Source organism: Cydia amplana, chromosome 17, assembly GCF_948474715.1.
Source record: "Cydia amplana chromosome 17, ilCydAmpl1.1, whole genome shotgun sequence".
Taxonomy (NCBI): Eukaryota; Metazoa; Arthropoda; class Insecta; order Lepidoptera; family Tortricidae; genus Cydia; species Cydia amplana.
In genome coordinates, this window is record NC_086085.1 from 7,928,215 (window position 1) to 7,954,202 (window position 25,988).

Genomic DNA, 25,988 nt, shown 5'->3' on the forward strand with positions numbered 1-25,988 from the left:
CTGTACCTAGTGGAACTCAGGTTTGGTGCAACATAGACACACGCCGTTTAGGCTATTCGACTCGTCACAATGAGCACTTGGGAGAGCAGTACCCAAGATGGAGCTGATGCTGAACCTTGGCTGTACCTAGTGGAACTCAGGTTTGGTGCAACATAGACAAACGCCGTTTTGGTCATCCGACTCGTCTTGGTGAGCACTTGGGAGAGCAGTACCCAAGATAGAGCTGATGCTGAACCCTGGCAGTACCTAATGGAACTCAGGTTTGGTGCAACATAGAAACACGCCGTTTTGGTCATCCGACTCGTCTTGATGAGCACTTGGGAGAGCAGTACCCAAGATAGAGCTGATGCTGAACCCTGGCAGTACCTAGTGGAACTCAGGTTTGGTGCAACATAGACACACGCCGTTTTGGTCATCCGACTCATCTTGATGAGCACTTGGGAGAGCAGTACCCAAGATTGAGCTGATGCTGAACCCTGGCAGTACCTAATGGAACTCAGGTTTGGTGCAACATAGAAACACGCCGTTTTGGTCATCCGACTCGTCTTGATGAGCACTTGGGAGAGCAGTACCCAAGATAGAGCTGATGCTGAACTCTGGCTGTACCTAGTGGAACTCAGGTTTGGTGCAACATAGACACACGTCGTTTTGGTCATCCGACTTGTCTTGATGAGCACTTGGGAGAGCAGTACCCAAGATAGAGCTGATGCTGAACCCTGGCAGTACCTAATGGACCTCAGGTTTGGTGCAACATAGACAAACGCCGTTTTGGTCATCCGACTCGTCTTGATGAGCACTTGGGAGAGCAGTACCCAAGATAGAGCTGATGCTGAACCCTGGCTATACCTAGTGGAACTCAGGTTTGGTGCAACATAGACACACGCCGTTTAGGCTATTCGACTCGTCACAATGAGCACTTGGGAGAGCAGTACCCAAGATGGAGCTGATGCTGAACCTTGGCTGTACCTAGTGGAACTCAGGTTTGGTGCAACATAGACAAACGCCGTTTTGGTCATCCGACTCGTCTTGGTGAGCACTTGGGAGAGCAGTACCCAAGATAGAGCTGATGCTGAACCCTGGCAGTACCTAATGGAACTCAGGTTTGGTGCAACATAGACAAACGCCGTTTTGGTCATCCGACTCGTCTTGATGAGCACTTGGTAGAGCAGTACCCAAGATAGAGCTGATGCTGAACCCTGGCAGTACCTAGTGGAACTCAGGTTTGGTGCAACATAGACACACGCCGTTTTGGTCATCCGACTCATCTTGATGAGCACTTGGGAGAGCAGTACCCAAGATTGAGCTGATGCTGAACCCTGGCAGTACCTAATGGAACTCAGGTTTGGTGCAACATAGAAACACGCCGTTTTGGTCATCCGACTCGTCTTGATGAGCACTTGGGAGAGCAGTACCCAAGATAGAGCTGATGCTGAACCCTGGCTGTACCTAGTGGAACTCAGGTTTGGTGCAACATAGACACACGTCGTTTTGGTCATCCGACTTGTCTTGATGAGCACTTGGGAGAGCAGTACCCAAGATAGAGCTGATGCTGAACCCTGGCAGTACCTAATGGACCTCAGGTTTGGTGCAACATAGACAAACGCCGTTTTGGTCATCCGACTCGTCTTGATGAGCACTTGGGAGAGCAGTACCCAAGATAGAGCTGATGCTGAACCCTGGCTATACATAGTGGAACTCAGGTTTGGTGCAACATAGGCCCACGCTATTTAGGTCATCCGTCACATCTTGAACCTGCAGGTACTGCCAGGGTTCAGCATCAGCTCTATCTTGGGTACTGCTCTCCCAAGTGCTCGTCAAGACGAGTAGGATGACCAATACGGCGTGTGTCTATGTTGCATCAAACCTGAGTTCCACTAGGTACTGCCAGGGTTCAGCATCAGCTCTATCTTGGGTACTGCTCTCCCAAGTGCTCATCAAGACGAGTCGGATGACCAAAACGGCGTTTGTCTATGTTGCACCAGACCTGAGTTCCATTAGGTACTGCCAGGGTTTAGCATCAGCTCTATCTTGGGCACTGCTCTCCCAAGTGCTCATCAAGACGAGTCGGATGACCAAAACGGCGTTTGCCTATGTTGCACCAGACCTGAGTTCCATTAGGTACTGCCAGGGTTCAGCATCAGCTCTATCTTGGGTACTGCTCTCCCAAGTGCTCATCAAGACGAGTCGGATGACCAAAACGGCGTTTGTCTATGTTGCACCAGACCTGAGTTCCATTAGGTACTGCCAGGGTTTAGCATCAGCTCTATCTTGGACACTGCTCTCCCAAGTGCTCATCAAGACGAGTCGGATGACCAAAACGGCGTTTGTCTATGTTGCACCAGACCTGAGTTCCATTAGGTACTGCCAGGGTTCAGCATCAGCTCTATCTTGGGTACTGCTCTCCCAAGTGCTCATCAAGACGAGTCGGATAACCAAAACGGCGTTTGTCTATGTTGCACCAGACCTGAGTTCCATTAGGTACTGCCAGGGTTTAGCATCAGCTCTATCTTGGGCACTGCTCTCCCAAGTGCTCATCAAGACGAGTCGGATGACCAAAACGGCGTTTGTCTATGTTGCACCAAACCTGAGTTCCATTAGGTACTGCCAGGGTTCAGCATCAGCTCAATCTTGGGTACTGCTCTCCCAAGTGCTCATCAAGACGAGTCGGATGACCAAAACGGCGTGTGTCTATGTTGCACCAAACCTGAGTTCCACTAGGTACTGCCAGGGTTCAGCATCAGCTCTATCTTGGGTACTGCTCTCCCAAGTGCTCATCAAGACGAGTAGGATGACCAATACGGCGTGTGTCTATGTTGCATCAAACCTGAGTTCCACTAGGTACTGCCAGGGTTCAGCATCAGCTCTATCTTGGGTACTGCTCTCCCAAGTGCTCATCAAGACGAGTCGGATGACCAAAACGGCGTTTGTCTATGTTGCACCAGACCTGAGTTCCATTAGGTACTGCCAGGGTTTAGCATCAGCTCTATCTTGGGTACTGCTCTCCCAAGTGCTCATCAAGACGAGTAGGATGACCAATACGGCGTGTGTCTATGTTGCATCAAACCTGAGTTCCACTAGGTACTGCCAGGGTTCAGCATCAGCTCTATCTTGGGTACTGCTCTCCCAAGTGCTCATCAAGACGAGTCGGATGACCAAAACGGCGTTTGTCTATGTTGCACCAGAACTGAGTTCCATTAGGTACTGCCAGGGTTTATCATCAGCTCTATCTTGGGCACTGCTCTCCCAAGTGCTCATCAAGACGAGTCGGATGACCAAAACGGCGTTTGTCTATGTTGCACCAAACCTGAGTTCCATTAGGTACTGCCAGGGTTCAGCATCAGCTCAATCTTGGGTACTTCTCTCCCAAGTGCTCATCAAGACGAGTCGGATGACCAAAACGGCGTTTGTCTATGTTGCACCAAACCTGAGTTCCATTAGGTACTGCCAGGGTTCAGCATCAGCTCTATCTTGGGTACTGCTCTCCCAAGTGCTCATCAAGACGAGTCGGATGACCAAACCGGCGTTTGTCTATGTTGCACCAAACCTGAGTTCCATTAGGTACTGCCAGGGTTTAGCATCAGCTCTATCTTGGGCACTGCTCTCCCAAGTGCTCATCAAGACGAGTCGGATGACCAAAACGGCGTTTGTCTATGTTGCACCAAACCTGAGGTCCATTAGGTACTGCCAGGGTTCAGCATCAGCTCTATCTTGGGTACTGCTCTCCCAAGTGCTCATCAAGACGAGTCGGATGACCAAAACGGCGTTTGTCTATGTTGCACCAAACCTGAGTTCCATTAGGTACTGCCAGGGTTCAGCATCAGCTCTATCTTGGGTACTGCTCTCCCAAGTGCTCATCAAGACGAGTCGGATGACCAAAACGGCGTTTGTCTATGTTGCACCAAACCTGAGTTCCATTAGGTACTGCCAGGGTTCAGCATCAGCTCTATCTTGGGTACTGCTCTCCCAAGTGCTCATCAAGACGAGTCGGATGACTAAAACGGGGTTTGTCTATGTTGCACCAAACCTGAGTTCCATTAGGTACTGCCAGGGTTCAGCATCAGCTCAATCTTGGGTACTTCTCTCCCAAGTGCTCATCAAGACGAGTCGGATGACCAAAACGGCGTTTGTCTATGTTGCACCAAACCTGAGTTCCATTAGGTACTGCCAGGGTTCAGCATTAGCTCTATCTTGGGTACTGCTCTCCCAAGTGCTCATCAAGACGAGTCGGATGACCAAACCGGCGTTTGTCTATGTTGCACCAAACCTGAGTTCCATTAGGTACTGCCAGGGTTTAGCATCAGCTCTATCTTGGGCACTGCTCTCCCAAGTGCTCATCAAGACGAGTCGGATGACCAAAACGGCGTTTGTCTATGTTGCACCAAACCTGAGGTCCATTAGGTACTGCCAGGGTTCAGCATCAGCTCTATCTTGGGTACTGCTCTCCCAAGTGCTCATCAAGACGAGTCGGATGACCAAAACGGCGTTTGTCTATGTTGCACCAAACCTGAGTTCCATTAGGTACTGCCAGGGTTCAGCATCAGCTCTATCTTGGGTACTGCTCTCCCAAGTGCTCATCAAGACGAGTCGGATGACTAAAACGGGGTTTGTCTATGTTGCACCAAACCTGAGTTCCATTAGGTACTGCCAGGGTTCAGCATCAGCTCTATCTTGGGTACTGCTCTCCCAAGTGCTCATCAAGACGAGTCGGATGACCAAAACGGCGTTTGTCTATGTTGCACCAAACCTGAGGTCCATTAGGTACTGCCAGGGTTCAGCATCAGCTCTATCTTGGGTACTGCTCTCCCAAGTGCTCATCAAGACGAGTCGGATGACCAAAACGGCGTTTGTCTATGTTGCACCAAACCTGAGTTCCATTAGGTACTGCCAGGGTTCAGCATCAGCTCTATCTTGGGTACTGCTCTCCCAAGTGCTCATCAAGACGAGTCGGATGACTAAAACGGGGTTTGTCTATGTTGCACCAAACCTGAGTTCCATTAGGTACTGCCAGGGTTCAGCATCAGCTCTATCTTGGGTACTGCTCTCCCAAGTGCTCATCAAGACGAGTCGGATGACCAAAACGGCGTGTGTCTATGTTGCACCAAACCTGAGTTCCACTAGGTACAGCCAAGGTTCAGCATCAGCTCCATCTTGGGTACTGCTCTCCCAAGTGCTCATTGTGACGAGTCGAATAGCCTAAACGGCGTGTGTCTATGTTGCACCAAACCTGAGTTCCAGTAGGTACCTACTGCCAGGTTTCAGGGTAATTTTGTTGTCTCATTTTAAAATATCACGACCTGATAATTCACTGAAGCTTGTATTCATATGCTTATTTTTAATTTTAATACCTAGCTCCAAGTTTCTAAGCAATAGTAACATTAATTATTAGTTTATGAAAAAATTGATTTAATTGCATTAAACGTTAATTTAGATTGACAATCAATGTAATTAAACGTCTCAAAATTCAATTCTAATTAACTTAATTTAAATTGATGCGTAATGCAATTGACTAATTGCGGATTTAATGGTTAATGGAAAAAATTAATTGTTAATTAGAATTACACATTACGGCCAACACTGCCTACAACTCAGAAGTGGCACAATTACTGAAGAAGCCCACAATTGTGTACAAATGTTACGATGAATAGACGCAAGCGTCACCGGAATCGGCGTTCGAGAAGTGCTCGTGTAGCGTGCAGTAAAGGTCGGAGGAGTCGGTCTGAAGAGAGGCGTGACCAGCATCGTACGCGCAGCAGAAAACCCAGTCGAAAACGCGATTACGAAAACCGAAGAAGTGCCAGTGTAGCGTGCAGTGAAGGTCGGAGGAGTCGGTCCGAAGAGAGGCGTGAACGGCATCGTACGCGCAGCAGAAAACCCAGTCGAAAACGCGAGTACGAGAACCGAAGGAGTCGTAGTACCAGCCGTCGGCGCAGTTCGAAGCGTAGTCGACGTAGCCGTAGTTCCCATGCTAGAAGCCGCGGTCGTCATCATAGGAGTCATAGTGGAAGCTATAGCAGTGGTCGTGAGAGCGGCGGATGTGATCATCAGAGCGAACGAAGTTCTAGCCGCGTTGATCACAGCAGGCGGAATCCAGGGAGCCGCAACCATGCACACAACATGCCGGGTACTTCCAAGCAGAGTGGTGAGAATCAACCAGTTTTGACGTCTATTGAGAATACATTTCAAGGTACTGAACATCAGTTATTTCTTAGAGAATTAGTTAAAACATTAAAACATAACAGGCCAGAGGGTAATAAATTTCCTATGTTAGGCAATGTAATACCAGAATTTAACCCAATGGTTAAAGAGCAAACTGTACATATGTGGTTGAATAAGGTAGATGAGTGTGCAAAATTATATAACTGGGGAGATGATCAGATCATCCATTATGCATTACCCAAATTGTCTGGTGTTGCGAAGAGCTGGTATTTAGCTTTACCATCTATGTCATTCACATGGCCGGAATGGAAAACAAAATTGATTGAATCATTCCCTAGCGTTGATGATTATGCTGAACTGTTAACAGAAATGCTGAATAAGCGAGTTAAGTATAATGAATCTTTAGAGCTTTACTTTTATGCCAAATTAAATTTATTAAATCGTTGTGATATCCATGGAAAGCGAGCTGTAGATTGTATTTTGAGTGGAATTGATGATAGATCGGTTAGGTTAGGTGCTAAGGCCTTAAAATGTCAACAACCAGAACAAGTGTTGGAATATTTTCAATCTGCCAAACAATCACGGGATTCAGAAAAACAAAAATTTAATTCTGGTACTTGGACAAAACAACTCAAAACTTCAAATGCGGTAAGTGATAACTTAAAAAGTGTTTCAAATGCAGATCCAAAATCCCATTCAAAATCTATTGTGTGTTACAACTGTAAGGAACCAGGTCATTTTAGTTTTAAATGTACAAAAACCATTTTAAGGTGTAATATTTGTCATAGAATTGGGCATTTGTCTACAGACTGTCCAAAATTACTAGGAAATGACAAGGGTGAGAGTGTTCCTGAAAAAAATGTTCTGCGGGTTAATTTTGATAAACACTTTGAGGGTGATACTAACCGTGATAGCAAATATTTTAAAAATATAAAAATAAATAATTTCCTTACACATGGTTATATAGATATGGGCAGTGAAGGCACATTGTTAAGATATAGTGAGGCAGTTAGGATGGGAATAAATTGTAACACACATAGTCAACTTCCACTTTTGAAAGGAATAGGATCAAATGCCGTTGTGCCTTTAGGTCATGTGAGCGTTGAGATGGAGATAGATAATATAATTGAAACAGTAGATACATATATTGTTGATGATTGTGTCATTAAATATCCAGTATTAGTAGGTCATAGTTTTACAGAGAAACCTGGGATAACTATTACAAAAACTGACTATTCCCTTATTATTGAAAAAGGATTCCCGGTTAAATTACAGCTTATATTACTGGAAGACACAAACATTTTACCAAATAAAATGATGGTTATTCATGTAAGATCAGATACAGATTATTCAGGTTCGGTATATGTAAAAGGTTATTTGCGCGGGAAACCTAATGCTGAATTATATCTTTTGCCGGGTGAATATATTATTGAAAAAGGTCAATGTGGAATACTAGTACAAAATATCACTGACTTACCACTCACATTGCTAAAAGGGGAGCTGGTTACTCGCGTAACAACAACTAATTTCTTTCTAAATGTAAAATCACTCAACCTTGTAGATGATAATTGTACGGATTTAAATATAAGTGAACATCTCTGTGATGACGAAGTATCAAAATTGAAAACGGTTTTAAAGAAACACGAGACTTGCTTCTCAAATAACTTAAAAGATTTAGGTTTTACGAATGTAGTTCAGATGGAAATTGAATTGACAGACAAACAGCCAGTTGTATATCGTCCTTATAGATTGTCTTATCCCGAACGAGAGTTAGTGCGCACAATGGTACAGGAAATGATAGATGCTGACATAGTATGTGAATCAAATTCGTCTTACGCTAGTCCGATTTTATTGGTACAAAAGAAGACTGGCGAAAAGCGACTCTGTGTCGATTATAGGGCTTTGAATAGCAAAACGCGGAAGGAACATTACCCCCTTCCACTTATAGATGATCAGCTGGACAGGTTAGCTGGTAATTCTCTGTTTATTAGCCTTGATCTTGCCTCTGGATATTACCAGATTCCGATTGCGGAACCATCACAGGATCTGACTTCGTTTGTGACCCCGGACGGTCAGTATAAATATAAACGTATGCCTTTTGGATTAGCCAATGCGCCGTCCGTGTTCCAAAGGACGATGAACAAGGTGCTTGCAAAAGTTAAATATGTTATCATCTATATGGATGATATACTAATTCCAGCACGTAATTTTGAAGAGGGCTTAATACGTTTAGATGAGGTATTGAATCTCATAAGTGAAGCAGGATTAACACTTAAATTAAAAAAATGTTACTTTTTCTATAAAGAATTGGATTTCTTGGGTTTTCACGTAAGTGGTGAAGGTATACGACCGGGTGCTCGAAAAACAATAGCTATTTCGAACTTCCCGACGCCAAAGAATGTTCATGATGTACGACGTTTTATTGGGTTAGCTAGTTTTTTTCGAAGGTTTGTAAAAAAATTTGCTTTGATTGCACATCCTTTAACTGATCTATTAAGAACTAAATTAGAATGGAAATGGTCAACCGATCATACAGAAGCTTTTAACGCGTTGAAACAGAAATTAGTAGAACGCCCTATCTTGGCGTTGTATGATTCTAAATTAGAAACAGAATTGCATTGTGATGCTTCTAAATTTGGCATTGCTGGCATTTTGATGCAACGTGGTTTGGATGGATTGTTGCGAGCCGTAGCGTATTACAGTCGAAAAACCACTGCAGACGAACAAAAATTGCACTCATTTGATTTAGAAACACTTGCTGTAGTCGCTTCTCTAAACCGTTTTAGAGTGTACTTACTTGGCGTAAAATTTAAAATCGTAACTGACTGTAACGCGTTGCGGACTACACTTACCAAAAGAGATCTTATACCTCGTATATCTCGTTGGTGGGTACAGTTTCAGGAGTACGACTGTGAGATAGAGTACAGGCCAGGGTGTCGTATGGCACACGTAGACGCTCTCAGCCGTGGTCCTGTTGCTGACCCCACGAATGATTCACGACCTCATGTTATCGATGTTCTGAATATTGATGTTAAAGATTGGATAGCAACGGTACAAGATGACGATGATGAATTGAAACGTATTAAACACATTTTGCAAGACGAAGATACTAAATTGATAATAGATGTTCAAAAGAATTACCGGCTAAAGGGAAATTATGTATATCGAGTTTTAAAGGACGGGAGTCTAAGGTGGGTTGTGCCTCGTGGTGTTAGGTGGCAGGTTTTGCGCATGAATCATGATAATGTTGGGCATTTCGGTTTTGAAAAAACTTTAAGCCGATTGCGTAACACTTATTGGTTCGCGAAAATGCGGCGATTTACAAAAAAATATGTAGCCGCGTGTCTAGAGTGTGCTCACCATAAGGCTCCAGGCGGATGCAAGGAAGGGATGTTGCATCCGATTCCAAAGATCGAAAAGCCTTTTCACACAGTTCATGCTGACCATCTTGGTCCGTTCGTGCGCTCTAGGAGAGGCAATATGTATATACTTGTTATAGTTGATGCGTTCACAAAGTATGTTGGTATTCGGGCTGTAAGAGACACAAAAACGAGTACTGCTATAAAAGTTTTTAAAGAACACTTTAGTTACTTCGGGCCTCCGTCTCGTTTGATAACAGACCGAGGGTCCTGTTTTACTAGTGCTAAATTTAAGGAATATATAAACGAAACAGGTATTAAGCACGTGCTAAATGCAGTTGCCTCACCGAGGGCGAACGGCCAAGTTGAACGATATAACCGTACAATACTGGACGCTTTAAGTACTTTATGTCATGGAAAAAACGATAACACTTGGGATGAATACGTAGGAGAAATCCAATTAGGAATGAATACTACCGTAAATAAAACGACAGGTAAGAGTCCATCGGAATTATTATTTGGCTGTAATTTTATAACTATATCAGAAAATAAGTTAAATGATGCAATAGATGAAATTTCTGAGCGAGTAACAGGTGATAACTTAATACAATTAAGAACGGAAGCTAAAGATAAAATAGATAAACAACAGGAATATTCTCAAAGGAAATTTAATAAACATAGGCGGGTAGGCAAGTCTTATAATATTGGCGATTTGGTTAGAGTAGAAAGGACTATTACAGATAAAGAACACATTGGTAAATCAAAAAAGTTGATCCCTAAGTTCCATGGGCCGTACCGGATTTTAAAAGTTTTACCGAATGATAGGTTTCTAATTGAAGATACACCTCTAACTAAAAAGGGAAACAGAAAATATGAAAATGTTGTAGCACTAGACAAGATTCACCCCTGGCTTAGTTTTAAAGATTATTCCAGTGATAGTAGTGATAAAAATGATAAAGGTAATTGTAACTCAAGTGAGACTGATTAATTAATATATTACTAGTAATGTTACAATGTTGAACATAGTTGATATGAAAAAGAATGAAAGATATAGCTGTTATATTGTACTTTGAGAATGTTTAGTGATTAGACTATATTCAGTGCAGAAATGAATGGTATTATGTAATTAATACTGCACATATGGCTATTTACTGTGATGAGACTAGTATAGTTGTTTTTATTGTTATTTAGTTTGTGAGCGATCAGTGCAGAACCGAATGGTGTTAAGCAATTAACATCGCACAGATGGTCGTAGATCACAACAATATTATGATGAGACTGGTAGTGTTCTTATTGTTGTTATTTAGTTTGTGAGCGATCAGTGCAGAACCGAATGGTGTTAAGCAATTAACATCGCACAGATGGTCGTAGATCACAACAATATTATGATGAGACTGGTAGTGGTCTTAATTGTTGTTATTTAGTTTGTGAGCGATCAGTGCAGAACCGAATGGTGTTAAGCAATTAACACCGCACAGATGATCGTAGATCACAACAGATTATGATGAGACTGGTAGTGTTATTATTGTTATTATTTAGTCTGCGAGCGATCAGTGCAGAACTGAATGGCGTTAAGCAATTAACACCGCACAGATGATCGTAGATCGCAACAGAGTTTAATGAGATTAGTAGTGATATTATTGTTGTTATTTAGATTGTAAGCGATCAGTGCAGAAACGAATGGTGTTAAGCAATTAACACCGCACAGATGGTCGTAGATCACAACAGACTGTTCACAAGTTCCTTTGTTTTGTTTGATTATTTAATGTGTTAATGTTACAATTTTAATGGAACTTGTTTTTCTCTTAAATTATATGGGGAGGGCCCCACTTTTAAAAAGGACGGCCGAGCTGTAAGGTCATTTCTATTGATAACACTATGTATAACACCTTAATACTAATTCTGCACTATATCTCTGTATGTAGGTGAAGGGTATTATTAGATTTTGATATGACAACTCTATGTCAAACTGGGTAACGTCATTTTGATATGGCAATACTATATTATTTTTTTAATAAGAGCCTGACAGATAATTGGGAGGGAGAATTGACGTTTCTGGCTGTAAAACATATACCTGTTGATTTCCTTATTATTTTCACTAATAATATACGAAAATATCTACTGGAAGTGAGTTTGATTCAAGACCAAGACAAGACCCTACATATTTTTGTCAAATTAGCACCATTATTTATTCAGAATATTGTTGTGACGTTTTGATCCTTCCAATTAATCATCACAAAGCGATTGTATCTGGCTTATCTTTTATAAAATATAACAAAAAAAATATGATTGCACTGACAATGATTTCTTTTAAATTCCTAGTCAATCAGGTCAATCTTTCATATAAGTTAAACATTTTCGTATTTATTTCAAGAATTATTATTTTTCTAAAGCATGACTAAGTCTAAAATAAGTCCAGTAACAACGCATAAAATTTACTGCCATTATGAAATTGTTGTTTGTGTTCCAAGATAATATTATTTTGTGGCATATATTTACATTGACCTAGACATTATTATCATGCAAGGGAAACAAAATATGGTTGAAATTCAACTATAGGTAATTAGCAAAAAATACAAAACACTATACATTCATATGTTTAAGTTATTAATTTAACTTAAATATTAGCAAAAAGTGATTATATGTAATTAAAACTAAAACAAGGTTGGTAAAATCATTATATGAAATGAAAGAAAAATCAACATTTTAGATACTTTAGATCAGCAGTCGGCAACAAGCGACCCGCGGGCCGCATGCGGCCTGCGAACCTCTCACTTACGGCCTGCGAGCCTCCCTGGCTATTTTGTATGTAAAATTGACAAACGACAATGTCTGATAAAGTCATTATTATATCGCAATATTATAGCCGAAATTCGGGAGAGCACATGTATATTCATATTTCATATTTCAATACACTACAGTCATAAATATTAACAAAGTGCGGCCCGCGTCACCTTGCTGCTAAAAGGTTGCCGAACGCTGCTTTAGATGATGGATGGGCTGGATAAATGTTTATGATTCTGTTAGGCATAAAAAATGTTAATAAAATATACAAAGCGATTGTAACTTGGTCATTTGGATGGTTCAATGGAAAACTCGGACAAATGAGCTGCCAAATCTATGATTGTAGTGGTTTTTAAGGCTTTTATTATTGTATTTTTTGACATGTTTGGACTATGACTGTGTGTACTTAATAAAATTTCTAATTTCATAAAAAAAAACTATGATATGGTATTTTAATACAAGGTTATCTCAATTACCAGTCTTTACAAGCTTTTAAATACCTAAAGAAACAGACCATTAAGTGTCATCCAACTATGTAGTGTTTTTTTATGTATACTATACTGTACTATAATTATTGCATGTTTTGGGCTACAAAACCAATATTTGGAACAAGTTAGAATTAAGACTTACTTGACACAATTAACACAATCAGAGTGGGCTCCGTTGACTGTGTGTATCCGCTGGTGAGTGAGTGAATCAAATATCTGTATAGATTTCTTCTCACATGCTGCCACCAATAGGGATCTGAAAACAATCATTTCATTATTACAATGTCTTATTATTACAATGTTTCTACAATCCCTTACCTTAGAATTATTATGTGTGTTTTGTCTATTCTATTGTAAATGGTATCATAGTAGCAAGCTAACTGAAATATGGCTAGCCAGTACCCGAGTTTTGATTAGTAAGATACACACAGTACAATTTTATAAACATATTTAAAAATATTGAATTTTCAACAGTGATTTTGTGCCCATTTACTATTGAATTTGTATATTGCCGGGTAAGACAAACATATATATGATAGCCGTGACACATTTAAGAAAATCAGCTGATCCCAGTTTATAAACAAGTCTTGTGTTTACAAATCAAAACAAATATTTATTATTTGAACATTGTATGCAATTTCGCCCAATTTAATTTTATGTTTCAAAGAAAACAAATGCAGGGAAGTGTCTCAATCAGGAAGCTTTAGACTTGTTTTTTGTGCCAACTAGAGAGGTGCAAAGTCAAGGCTACCTCACAAGGAAATGAGTCTGAAGTATGTACCTATGATTCCACTAGCATTTTATTACCCGTCCGGTGAAAATTCAAGGTTGAACACGCCTCCTGTGGGAAGGGCATTCGAGTCTTCAGAGCTCCAAGAGGCGATGGGTTTCATGCCGCAGTAGAGGCTGCGGGCCAACGCGTCACCGGCGCCCAGCGGCGGCGCGAACCCCACCTCACGTCGGAACAACCGGTATGGGCTGAAGGCTGAATACTTCGCCAGGAACACACTATCGTCTTTATTACCCATCGTGAAACACTACACTACGCAAGACTAGGGCGGAATCAAAACAGGTTACTTTATTAAGTACAATACATAGCAGTAAATGCAACTATATCTGGAACGCAACATTTAAGAAACTACATAATTTTAATTGATAAGTAGATATTTTAAATTATCCACAGCCATAAAGTAGTCGCAGTGGCTTGTGAGAATCTGTGGGTGGTATGCTGGTCAATAGTTGACTTTTGACGTTTGTTGACAAGTAGTTCACCATAGACAACACACTTGCTGTGGCCATGTCGATAAAGTTTTATCGATAAACTATCGACATTGTTGCAATTTTAATTTTACTTGAAAGTTTTAACGATACCTAATAGCTAATAGCTAATTTAGACTCTCGCGTGAGCCACGAGACGAGCCGCGCCACGAGACGCGAGTCCACCGCTTACACTCGCGTTCGGCTTGTCATTCGGTTATAAACCTAATGCCGTACCGCTAGTGTTTAAATTATATTAGCTCGACGAGCTTGCGAGCCACGAGACGAGCCGCGAGCCCACCGCTTACACTCGCGTCTCGTGGCGCGGCTCGCGGCTCGTCTCGTGGCTCGCGCGAGAGTTTAAACTGGCTATAAAATGAACAAAAAACGCTTTTATTCTTTATGTGGTTATCAGATCACGATTTTATCGTCACACCACAGCATGGAACGAAGGGAAAGTTCAGATTTTTAATTACAATACACACATACCTACTAAAATATGTGTTCCGCAATAATTGAACCATTTTATTATATTATAATATATTCATTATCCATTAGCATATCAATTATGTTTATTTTTAACGAAGATATCGAAGCTTTAATTAATCGTTATTCCGTTCCGCTGTGTAGCGTTAATCAATATGTAAAATGATTAAAATCGACTTTTCCCATCCCTAAAAATGCACACCAAAGAGTAAAGTAAGTATATAGGATGCACACCATCAAAACGTCAACGGCAACAACTTGATTTGAAGTTCATCTTGTCAACAGTATGGTTGTCCTATTTTAACAACGGGCATTTTTACAAGAGCGAGGAGAGAGAAGTGATACTAGTTGCTGCGCCGTCAAAGAGAACAGACAACGATGGGGCCTTGTATGTATAGAGCCCTTTCCTAAATCATAACCAAAAGACGGTGCGTAGCGCTGCACCAATGACGATGAATGCGAATCGATTCGTTTACAACTACCGATTCTCTATTCAGTCAGGCCGTCAGGGAAACCCAATTTGTGGTTGTATTTAGTTCATAAGTTATTTATTTGTCTTTTTACTGTATTTTTCAATGAAATTTGTAGCTGTCTTTTGGAATTTCAGATAAAATGTACTTGAAACATAACCCTTTTATTCGCTAGGTGCACGACTGGTGCTGCCGTCATTTTGGCGGACTTTCTACGTTAAATCTTATGGAGTAAAATTAGTTCAAGCGGCTGCCGCTAGTACTAATGGCGGACATTCCATAAGATTACCTGTGTTTGTGACGATCAGCGCCACTTCCCCCTCCACCGACTTCGCACCTTGCCAATAGAGAAAAGCCACACTTTTTTAACTGACACAAGTTAGGTGTGTTTCAGGTGTTGTTTATCAGACCCAAAACACCTTTAGCCTTTAAGCCCCCTCAAGACTATGTGCGTGAATCGTGGCTTCGCACCGCGATTCGCGCACGAGTGTAGAGGGGGCTTTAGGTAGTCAGTGCCAAAAGAGATGCGGTAGTCTCTTGGTATGGGAACCAATACATTCTAAATACGACCCTTTCCCAAGGCTCTTTAGGTAATCGAAACTGAGCAGATATACATACTTGAAACATAAAATTTATTAAAAATATATACAAGATGTCATTTTCATGTTTAGACATATTTTACTGTAGGCAGTTATGAGCTAATGACTCTGAACAGATTGCTCGACGGCACGGCATACATTGATGAACGGGACGGGTTAAGATCCGCGCATCGGATGGTCTACCTCTACCGCACACTTTGAAAGTCGAAATTTCGTTCTGACTCTCTATAGCTCGAATATGCAGAATGATAGAAAAGTTAATAACGAAATTTTGACTTTTGAAGTTCCAAGTAGATTCTCAACGTATGTTCAGTATAGCAGTACATGTAAGGTAGTGGCCTACATGGACGACACACTCAACAATGCTTCCCCCTGGTGTCGTACCGTAGCCGCTTTTAAACTTACAAAAATGTACACTTAATACATATTATTATGCTTGACTGTAACTGATTAAAACTAATCTGTTAGAACTTAATTTATACATTTCATTTATCTTTCATTGAACTTTCAATAATTTGCGTACCTATAATTAAGATTTTTTTTTCATTAACAATTTATAGAAGGTAATCCATTGTATAACTAATTGAAAAATTATAAAAGTATCTGACATGAAATCCAACTTTCAAACATGGTATCAATAGTGTACATTGATACCATGTTTGAAAGCTGGATTTCATGTCAGATACTTTTATAATGCATAGGTAGGTATTATACAGAGAAGAGGATGAGACACATAGTAAGCCTAAAATGGTAACCCACAACTGCCATGCATTGTCCTATATTACACTACATACTACTTACAAATTCTTTAGAACACTACACAGATAAAAAACAAATTACATCTTTTTGCATGAAGCATACATATTACATGCAATTTCCATTACATTGCGGTATCTGATCAAACTTTTCAATGTGGTTTACCTTAGTAGTCAGCAATGTAACGTAAATTGCATGCAAGTTCATGCTAGTGTAGGCCTCGCTTAACAATCCACTCCAGAAACTTATTTTTATTGTAAACTAATGGCAAAGTAAATTATGAAAATAAATAGTCACTAACAAATTATTCTTATGAGCTAGCTACCAGGTATTGGGTGGTAAAACACCTGTAGGGGGCTGCATGACTCCTGTCTTTAATACTTCTTGCAAGAACACTTCCAATCTGGTCTTTGGGCCGCCTTCATCTATATTCTCTAGTATTGCCAGATATTCTGAGCTTATCAGTCTTATTACTTTGACAAATTGCTTCCCATACAGCTTATGAAATTCAGCACCGCAGATATTGAAGAAATCATGGATTAAAGTTGCACTTATATCTGGTTCAGGTTTTAAGTTGACAAAGGAAGCCAGCCATTGCCAACCAAATCGAGGGCCATGAGGATTGGGAGCATTCACAAATCTAGGTGTTTTAGCAATCCAAATAGCACATCTCAGCTTAAATATGCCCGACATTCTCTTTAGAAATTTGTCTTGCTTTTCTACTACACCTTCATCATTATATGTGTAGCCTCTAGACAGGTAGAAATCTTTGTCTGTTTGTCCTTGCTTTTGAGGTAAAAACATTGGCACCAAGTATGGGCATAACCTATGGAAGTAGGCTTCTAAGAGCTTGCCAAACTCCGGAAACTGCGACCAGAGGGCTGCAGTGACTGCAGCCAAAGGGAAGGCTGCCTCTGGATTACTAGAAACTAGCAAGTCTCCCTGTCTCACTATCTTTTTGGCCAATAAAGCAGTACAGTAGTACAGTCCTTGAGGATGCTGCGTTGCTGTGACATAAGTATCTAAAACTTGCACTTGCTCACCTCTCAGAAGCTTAGCAAGTTTGTCGTATTTGTCTTTCATGTGCATTCCACTTACAGACGATATGGCATTGACTGGAGTGTTTACAGCTTTCTGGCAGTCAAATCTGAACTTTTTCATATGTACATTTTCAAGCAAATCTTTATATTGGTTTTCATATTGATCTAAAAAGTGTTTTAATTCTTGAAAGTAGTTGTAGTTGGTTTGAGAATAAAACATTGGTTGTGATTTTTTAAGTTGCTCTGTTAAACTATTCTCAATTTGAGCCACCTCTGCTGCCCTAGCTTGTTCTCTTTTTTCTGCCGCCTGCTTCTGCTGTAACATTTCTTGCTGCTTTGCCTCTTCCTGTTGCTTCTTGATTAACTGCTGTTTTTTTATTTCTTCTAATTCTTGTAACATTTTCTTCCTAATATTTTCTATATTTAACGCTAAAACTTCAGCCTGCTTCACGTTATTGTCTGTGAGGGCCCCTGTTTTGCATAGATCCATTATTGCGCTGATGTTCCCTATCACAGAATTAATTGATGGAATGTGTTTCTCAACAACTGCCTTTCCCTGTGGATCTTTTTGTAAAATATTTGTGATTTCATTGTAGCATATGCATATTTTGGTGTGGCTGTCTGTTACGGCGGCGAAGCGTGCAGTAGCTTGGTTTTGTTCTTCGAGAATTCGGTTCATATTTTCTATGGTTTGTTTATTAATTATTTGTGAGTTCTTCTCGTCCAGCTTGGCTTGCTCTAAGACTATAAGATTGTCATTATCATGTAAGTATTTAAGCATCTGCAACTTCTTTTCCCGCAGTTCGCGCGCGCGCCTCTCGCACTCCTCAGTTTGCTTCGTCCAATAATTACGCATACTCTCGGCTCGCCTGGCTAACATACTATCGAGAAGATTTTTAAACAATTCGTCAGAAGTATCTCGCAAGTTATTTTCATATTGCTTAATGATGAGGGCATACCTCAGATCGTCGCTAACTTTATCCTCAACCAAGTCTTCTTCGACGATTTTCGGCTTCGGGGTAACCTCGAAATTTTCTTCATATTGCAGTTCTTTCTTTTCAGGAGTTCTTGGTCCTATAGTGACTTTTCTGACAGCAGGGCTTATTTCAGCGGCTTTGGTAAGTGCTGAAATGCGTAATCTTTCAAAATCCACGAGTTGATCAGAAATACTCAGATCCAATGATTTACGTTTGGACTTATAGTCGTCAGCAGTTTCATATATATCACCCATCATGTGGAATCAACTTTAGTTTATTAGCTTATCATATTTTGCATAACTTGTGTTATTAAATTGTCGTACACGCGAAATAATTGAGAACAACAGCACAATGTGATGTGATGCTAAGCTGATGCGCACTGTTATATTACAAAATTATATTTCAATTTGACATTTGACAAATTGACACTGACAGTGACAAAGACTTTCTTCTTTATAGTGTCTCAGACGACCGTACTGGACCGCGACCTTGGTGCCAAAGAGTAGTATAATAGTGCGATGCGGCGTACGTATCGGGCATGTGTAATTGTAATAGCCAATTTAGACTCTCGCACGAGCCACGAGACGAGCCGCGAGCCGCGCCACGAGACGCGAGTCCACCGCTTACACTCGCGTTCGGCTTGTCATTCGGTTATAGAGACTGGCTAATGAAAGTTGAACCTGAGATAACGCGGGAATTTCAATAAAAACCGCACCTGGCAATAAAATTACTATGAAATTAAATGACAGCTTGAAACTGACAGCTTATTTGATAGGAAAAAAAGTTGCCATATAAAAAGTTTTAAATAAATCTAGGCTCAACTTTCATTAGCCAGACTCTAAACCTTATGCCGTGCCGTTAGTGTTTAACTTATATTACCTCGACGAGCATGCGAGCCACGAGGCGAGCCGCGAGCCCACCGCTTACACTCGCGTCTCGTGGCGCGGCTCGCGGCTCGTCTCGTGGCTCGCGCGAGAGTCTAAATGGCTTTTAAAGTGGTCCCGTACGTGCGTTAAGGACGCAGCTATAAATTAGAGCGAGAGAGTGGTTTTGACCACACCAAGGTCGCTGTCCGGTGCGGTAGTCTGTTATGGCTTTAAGGGCTCTACAGACGATTATGATTCGTTAGAACTTAACGCTGTTTCGGCTATTGTTAAAAACCATGAAAATCAACAGATTACAATACTCCTTTGCTTGAGGTCGCGCTGTTGGCGCGAAAATTGACATTGACATACATAAGTGACAGTTTTGAATCGACTTGTGGAGACCGTAAATTGAAAACAATCTACGTTTTTAAGGAAATCCTAACAAATGGTCCTGCAAAATACTGGGAAATATCGAGCTGATAAAGAAGAGCCTAATAAGCGAGATGCTGGCACATCTTCGGGCTCACGGTACTTCATTTATATCATTTTATCTACCTATTCTTCAACTCCAATGTTCTGTCTGTCTCTGTATTGTAAAATGATATTTGGTTCCATAGCGAGGAATCCTCCGAGTCGCGGATCCGTGTGGCGCTGGAGAATGATAGGATCGATTCCAAGTACGGCTTCGACAGGGTACGCGATGCCAAAGAGAGAACAGGTTACCTGATCAACATGCACACGGTAAATCTTCATTTAAATATTTGTAAGCTTACTTACGTGTGAATTCAAAATATCTGGAAGCAAATGAAATACAACTCTGAATTTCAAAAAACTATAACATGGAACTAAAGATGCATTTAAAGAAAACATGAATTAGATTTGTGTATTTTCACAAAGGCATGATTGAAAAGGGTGAATGAAATCAGGTATGTTGCGAACATCCGCTACCGCGGAACTTCCGCATTATTTTCAACATCCGCATCCGCATAAAATCGATGCGGAGCTTATGCGGATGCGGATGTCGAACAAGTCGGTACAGGAACATCTTAGCGGCGGCGTAAGTGCTAGGTAATTTCGTCATTACCTATAACGAAATCGTCTAGATCCAGAAAAGTCGGCCAAGTTACTGTTTATTGAATATAACGCACCTATATTCTTGCTCAAATACTAACCGTTTCGTTTTTTTTTAAATAAAAAATAAATACCAAAAATGTAATATTTGACGTTTTCTAAGTACCTAATCTTGACATCCGCGGATGTGAGCCTTTAAATATCCGCATCCGCGGATGTCAAAAAATCTGCATCCGCAACATCCCTGAATGAAATACATAATTAATTACAAAAAAGCATGCCTCAAATCTCATCATTTCTCAATCACTCTACTTACATCTATCTATATATATCAGTTTAGTTTATCAGTTTATTTAGTTTACTGATAAACTAAACTGATATATATATATAGATGTAAGTAGAGTGATTGAGAAATGATGAGATTTGAGGCATGCTTTTTTGTAATTAATTATGTATTTCATTCAGGGATGTTGCGGATGCAGATTTTTTGACATCCGCGACATATAAACGTGAAAGACCTGTCTGACTGACTAAAATCAACGCACAGCCCAAACTGCTGGGACTAGAAAGTCCAAATTTGGCAAGTAGGTTCCTTATAAGGTCTAGGGGTCCACTAAGAAAGGATTTTCCAAAATTCATCCCCTAAAGAGGTCAAATGGGGGTCCAGAATTAAAAAAACTCGCCTGCGCGTGCGAAGCCGCGGGCAAAAGCTAGTTACCTAATACAAGTAAAGAAAGAGTGGTAACAATAATGGTGATTAACTGATCATATTTATGTAGCACTAACACAATTCTAAGTTATTTTTCATCAGACCTAATTTTTTTTAAAGATGAAATCAAATTTTAATTGAAATTTATTGTCAGTGATTTAGTCTAAAGAGTTTAAAAACCTCTTTCCAAAGTAACAGCCATTTCTCTATGCTCATACTAAAGTAATAAAATAAATGGACTAGAAATGATAAGATTGAGGATGAAACATTGTAAATACATAAATATAATTATTTATTTCTTCTCAACATTATTATTTTTTAAACATGAAACAAACCATTAAGATGATTCTGGATACAGCCATTATCAGTCACTGCAACCCTGCTATACAAATAAATTAAAAAATCATATGTATTATTTCAGGCTGAAGTTCTTGACGAAGACAAGCGCCTGGTAGCAGCCATGGATTACTACTTCATAGAGATGGATGGTAGCCGGTTCAAGGTCTCACTGTCCTTCCAGCCTTACTTCCTGCTGCTTGCCCGTAAGGAGTGTGAGCAGGAGGTCATACAGTACCTGTCCAAGAAGTATGCTGGCACTATTCATAGAATAGAAGTTATTGAAAAGGAAGATTTGGATTTGGTATGTGACATGAAATTATCACTTGTAGAGAATATCCATTAGTTAGATGTGAGTCGTTTTTGAGGTTTTTTGACCCCTCATGATGTTGTGGCTTCGGCTTAATCGTAATGCCACTATTGTGATAAAAACTATTTTACGAAAAAAATACTGTTTAGGTTATAACATGAATGTCCTTTAATTTTTTTTTATTCAGCCATTTTTCTGGATTATACCAGCTGACAGCATTAAATATACTCTGTCCGTGACACACCAGCAAGGCACTGTTGACCTTGACCCTTACAAGGACAAATGTTTTTCTAGACAAAATAACTAATAGTAGTGTCCTGTTGCAGTTAAATCACCTCTCGGGGCTCAAACAGCGTTACCTGAAGCTTTCTTTCATGTCGCAAAATGAGATGATGAAAGTCCGGCGCGAGGTGCTGACGGCCGTCAACAAAAACAAGGTGAAACAGTGCTCCATTGTCTATGTTACTAGAAATTACTCCAGGCTGTCTTATATAACTCTCGTGAGTTATGATTATTATTGTATTTTTAACTTAGAGGCTTATCCTGCCCAATGCCTCTTATGAGGCTATCCAAAAGTGTTTATACTAGTTGAATATCAATCAAACAATGATTTGGCATATGATTTTAGGAAAGGACAAAACAACGTGTCATTATTTGATGCTATTGTTGCTATGTATTTGAATAAGTGTAAGGTTTGAGTGGACGTTCGAGTTGGGCGTGCAGCGGGGCGGGGCGTGCGGCGTGCATGTTAAACAAATGCAAGCGCATAGGAGCGGCCTTAGTGCACGCCGCTCAAATCACTTGTGAGCCGGACGCCACGCTGCACATCCCGCCGAACGCTCCGCTTCGAGCGTCCACTCAGGTTACACTAAGTATCTATTTATCCTTGGTGGGCATTCCAGGAGCGAGAGAAGAAAGACGCCATTTACGCAGAAATGTTGACCAACGCGCTCACCAGCGCCGCGGCCATAGAACACGCCAAGAAGACCACAGACCACATGGAAAATATATTAGATATCAGGTACGTTTCAGGAAATGTTGCAGTTGTGATGGCTATCTAAATAGAACGAGCCGCTTTGTGAGCACATATTCGCGCGCCGCATTGTGTGTAAACTAGTATAACCAAACAAAAATATTCTATTCATATAAATGATCATTTTTTTTAGTCCAGGTCCGTATTTCTAATAGGTTTTTCTGTCATCTATAGGTAAAGAACTATTTTGTGTACTTTTTCAAAATTTTACACCCAGTAGTTTCGGAGATAAAGGAGGGGGGGAATGGTCAGACAGACAGACGCACGAGTGATCCTATTGACTTTTTTCTTTTGAGGTACGGAACCCTAATAACCCCATTTCATAACTATATTTTCTATCAGAGAACACGACGTCCCATACCACGCCCGGGTGTCAATCGACATGAAGATATTCTGCGGCGCCTGGTACACGGTGAAGAGCCGCGGCACGGAGTCGCCGCTCTTCACCAAGCGGGACGACATCCTCGAGCGCCCCGACCCCATCGTCCTCGCCTTCGACATCGAGACCACCAAGCTGCCCCTCAAGTTCCCCGACTCGCAGACCGACCAGATCATGATGATCTCTTACATGATAGATGGACAAGGATATTTGATCACCAATAGGGAGATCATATCGGTGGATGTTGAGGACTTTGAATACACGCCTAAACCTGAGTTCGAAGGGTAAGTGTTGCTTAATTTTACAGGTTGGAAAAATTGATTGCTTAGGGTAAAATTACTAGTTTTATTGACCTATTTTCTTAGCAAATGCTGGCTTAAATTAAAGTACAAGGTGGCAACCGTTGGTGGGGTGGGACAATAGGGTAGTTTACCCTAGTTAATTATACTCTAAGTAAAACATGTAGTGCTATAGTGACTTATAAGATCTTTTTTGTGTGCCACAATACAATCATAATTATTTCTTATTCAAATACTATAAATAAATAGTAGTTTATGCAACAGTGATATAATAAGGGTTCTTAAAATTCAAGGGTCGAAGTTACAAAACGAGACGTAGTCGAGTTTTGTAAAAAAAGACCCGAGAATTTTAAGAACCAATTATGAGCTGTTGCATACATTACTTTTTCTATGACAGCTGCAGCAAAAAAAAAAAAAAAAAAAAAAAAAAAAAAAAAAAAAAAAAAAAAAAAAAAGAGTTATTATTAAAAAAAAAGTTATTATTTAAAAAAAATTTAGTTATTATTTAAAAAAAAAAGAGATTATTGTAAATGAAAACATACCTCTTTCAATCAAGATGATCGGAACTTGTATCTTTAAAAAAAATAAAGCAGTTGTATTATACTCATAAGATGACTGCTAGCAGTCATCTTATGAGCCTATAGACAAAGCATTCAAATGACATTGCTTTAGATATCACTGTCAGTCATTTAATTGACACATTTAAGTGCTGGAGTAGAAAAAAGTGTTTATTAAGATTCTACAGTAATCTTCTTTTTTACAGGCAATTCATAATATTCAATGAAGCAAACGAAATGGCTTTGATTCAGAAATTTTTCGATCACATTATGGACGTAAAACCACATATTTTCGTCACTTATAATGGTAAGCATTTTTCTGTATCTACCCATAACTTGAGTACCTACACATAGCTTTAGCGATCGGAAAGTACTTACGGATTTAATTTAGTGTGAAATGAAATAACTTCTTGACCGCCACAATATTTTAGATAACTCGCAATAACATGAGAAACGTTACAAAAAAAAATTAAAGATAAATGTTACTCGTTGGCACGTATCGGTAGCAGAGATGTTGCGGATGCCGATTTTTTGACATCCGCGGACGCGGATGCGGATGCGGATTTTTAAAGGCTCACATCCGCGGATGCGGATGCGGATGTCAAGATAGGTACATAAATAACGTCAAATATTAAATTTTAGTACCGGTTTAAAACCGGCCAAGTGCGAGTCGGACTCGCGTTTCAAGAGTTCCGTACATAAGTCCCACTCACGCTTGACTGCTAATTTCTAATAGGTTTTTTTGGTTAATGACTAAATTACCTAGCAGTCTAGTAGTTCTAGCACTTACGCCGATGCTAAGACGTTCCTGTACCGACCTGTTCCACATCCGCATCCGCATTAAATCCGCATCGATTTTATGCGGATGCGGATGCAGATGCGGATGTTTAAAATAATGCGGAAGTTCCGTGGTTGCGGATGCGGATATTCGCAACATCCCTGATCGGTAGTTTACTTTTTTTTAAATAAAAATACAAGGAATTAATTTATTTAATCGTATGGTGTATATTCAATGGCGTAATGTTACAGGTGATTTCTTCGACTGGCCGTTCGTGGAAGCCCGCGCGGCCATACTGGGGCTGGACATGAAGCAGGAGATCGGCTTCAGCAAGCTCGCGGCCCGGGACGGCACCTACGCCTGCCGACCCGCCATGCACATGGACTGTCTCTGGTAAACATACAAAATATTGAGTATTCTTACATATAAGACTGAGCTGTGGACCTTGCGAATCCTCATGTCACCGCCATTTTGAAAAAACATCCAAAAAAACCGAACTTTCTCACAAAATTTTACGAGAACTTGTTGAGAAATGCGACTTGTACATTAGAACAGTCGGACATACGGAAGCATTATAACATAACCCAAGCTAAAATGGAGGCTTTTTGCGCTCGCTCGGTCAGAGGTCAGAGGACTGACCTATATCATAATCATATATAATCAGAAAACTTACCTGTTGACATTATCTTTACCAGTCACTTACGTGATTGAAATAGTTACGTGAGGTGGAAACAACTTTTTCTCCATATACAGTGTGGAAAGATAAGTCGGGCCCTGGAGGGAAACTACCTTAAATCCTTAAGCTGGCTCATTTTACTTAAAGGAGACATTCCTTTATTTTTAAAAAGAAACAAAACTGCATTCAAAGATTTTCTAAAACTCGCTTGCTCCGCCCGGGACTCAAACCGCCTAAAAATTCCAAAAAATAAAAACTCGCAATTTTATTCTACTAGTCGATACAGTTAATGTTAATGATAACATTTCTCCAAGAAACATTAGGTCTTAAACTCGTCTGTCGTACAAAATATCCATAGAATGTAATATTTAGTACTCAAGATTTTTTTAGACAAGCCAAATTGAAGAAAAAAAGAAAAATACTTTGAATGCAGTTTTGTTTCTTTTTAAAAATAAAGGAATGTCTCTATTAAGTAAAATGAGCCAGCTTAAGGATTTAAGGTAGTTTCCCTCCAGGGCCCGACTTATCTTTCCACACTGTATATGTGGCTTTCAGGGTCCTTATGTTTCTTGTGCATAAGGACCCTTTTCTAATGGAAAGTA

At 40.3% G+C, this 25,988-nt stretch overlaps 3 protein-coding genes across 3 annotated transcripts in view; 1 reads left to right on the top strand and 2 right to left on the bottom strand.

Moving 5' to 3' along the window:
- LOC134655760 (DDB1- and CUL4-associated factor 10) overlaps nt 1-13,940 on the bottom strand; it is a 34,295-nt gene extending 20,355 nt beyond the window's left edge. The window contains exons 1-2 of the mRNA XM_063511225.1: nt 13,595-13,940; nt 12,930-13,043 (exon numbers count right to left, since the gene is read on the bottom strand). Coding sequence (XP_063367295.1) covers nt 12,930-13,043; nt 13,595-13,815 — 335 coding nt within the window. The 5' untranslated portion in view covers nt 13,816-13,940. The remainder of the gene's footprint in view (nt 1-12,929; nt 13,044-13,594) is intronic.
- Nucleotides 13,941-16,606: 2,666 nt separating this feature from the next.
- Nucleotides 16,607-18,731, bottom strand: LOC134655700 (mRNA export factor Gle1). The gene has a single exon (XM_063511156.1). The coding sequence runs from the start codon at nt 18,627-18,629 to the stop codon at nt 16,677-16,679; it is 1,953 nt and encodes a 650-aa protein (XP_063367226.1). The 5' UTR covers nt 18,630-18,731; the 3' UTR covers nt 16,607-16,676.
- A 910-nt stretch (nt 18,732-19,641) lies between these two features.
- The window catches only part of LOC134655743 (DNA polymerase epsilon catalytic subunit 1), a 47,915-nt gene continuing 41,568 nt past the window's right edge, over nt 19,642-25,988 (top strand). The window contains exons 1-8 of the mRNA XM_063511209.1: nt 19,642-19,766; nt 19,856-19,979; nt 21,440-21,658; nt 21,991-22,101; nt 22,567-22,685; nt 23,040-23,360; nt 24,139-24,239; nt 24,962-25,103. Of these exons, the coding sequence (XP_063367279.1) occupies nt 19,684-19,766; nt 19,856-19,979; nt 21,440-21,658; nt 21,991-22,101; nt 22,567-22,685; nt 23,040-23,360; nt 24,139-24,239; nt 24,962-25,103 (1,220 nt within the window). The 5' untranslated portion in view covers nt 19,642-19,683. The remainder of the gene's footprint in view (nt 19,767-19,855; nt 19,980-21,439; nt 21,659-21,990; nt 22,102-22,566; nt 22,686-23,039; nt 23,361-24,138; nt 24,240-24,961; nt 25,104-25,988) is intronic.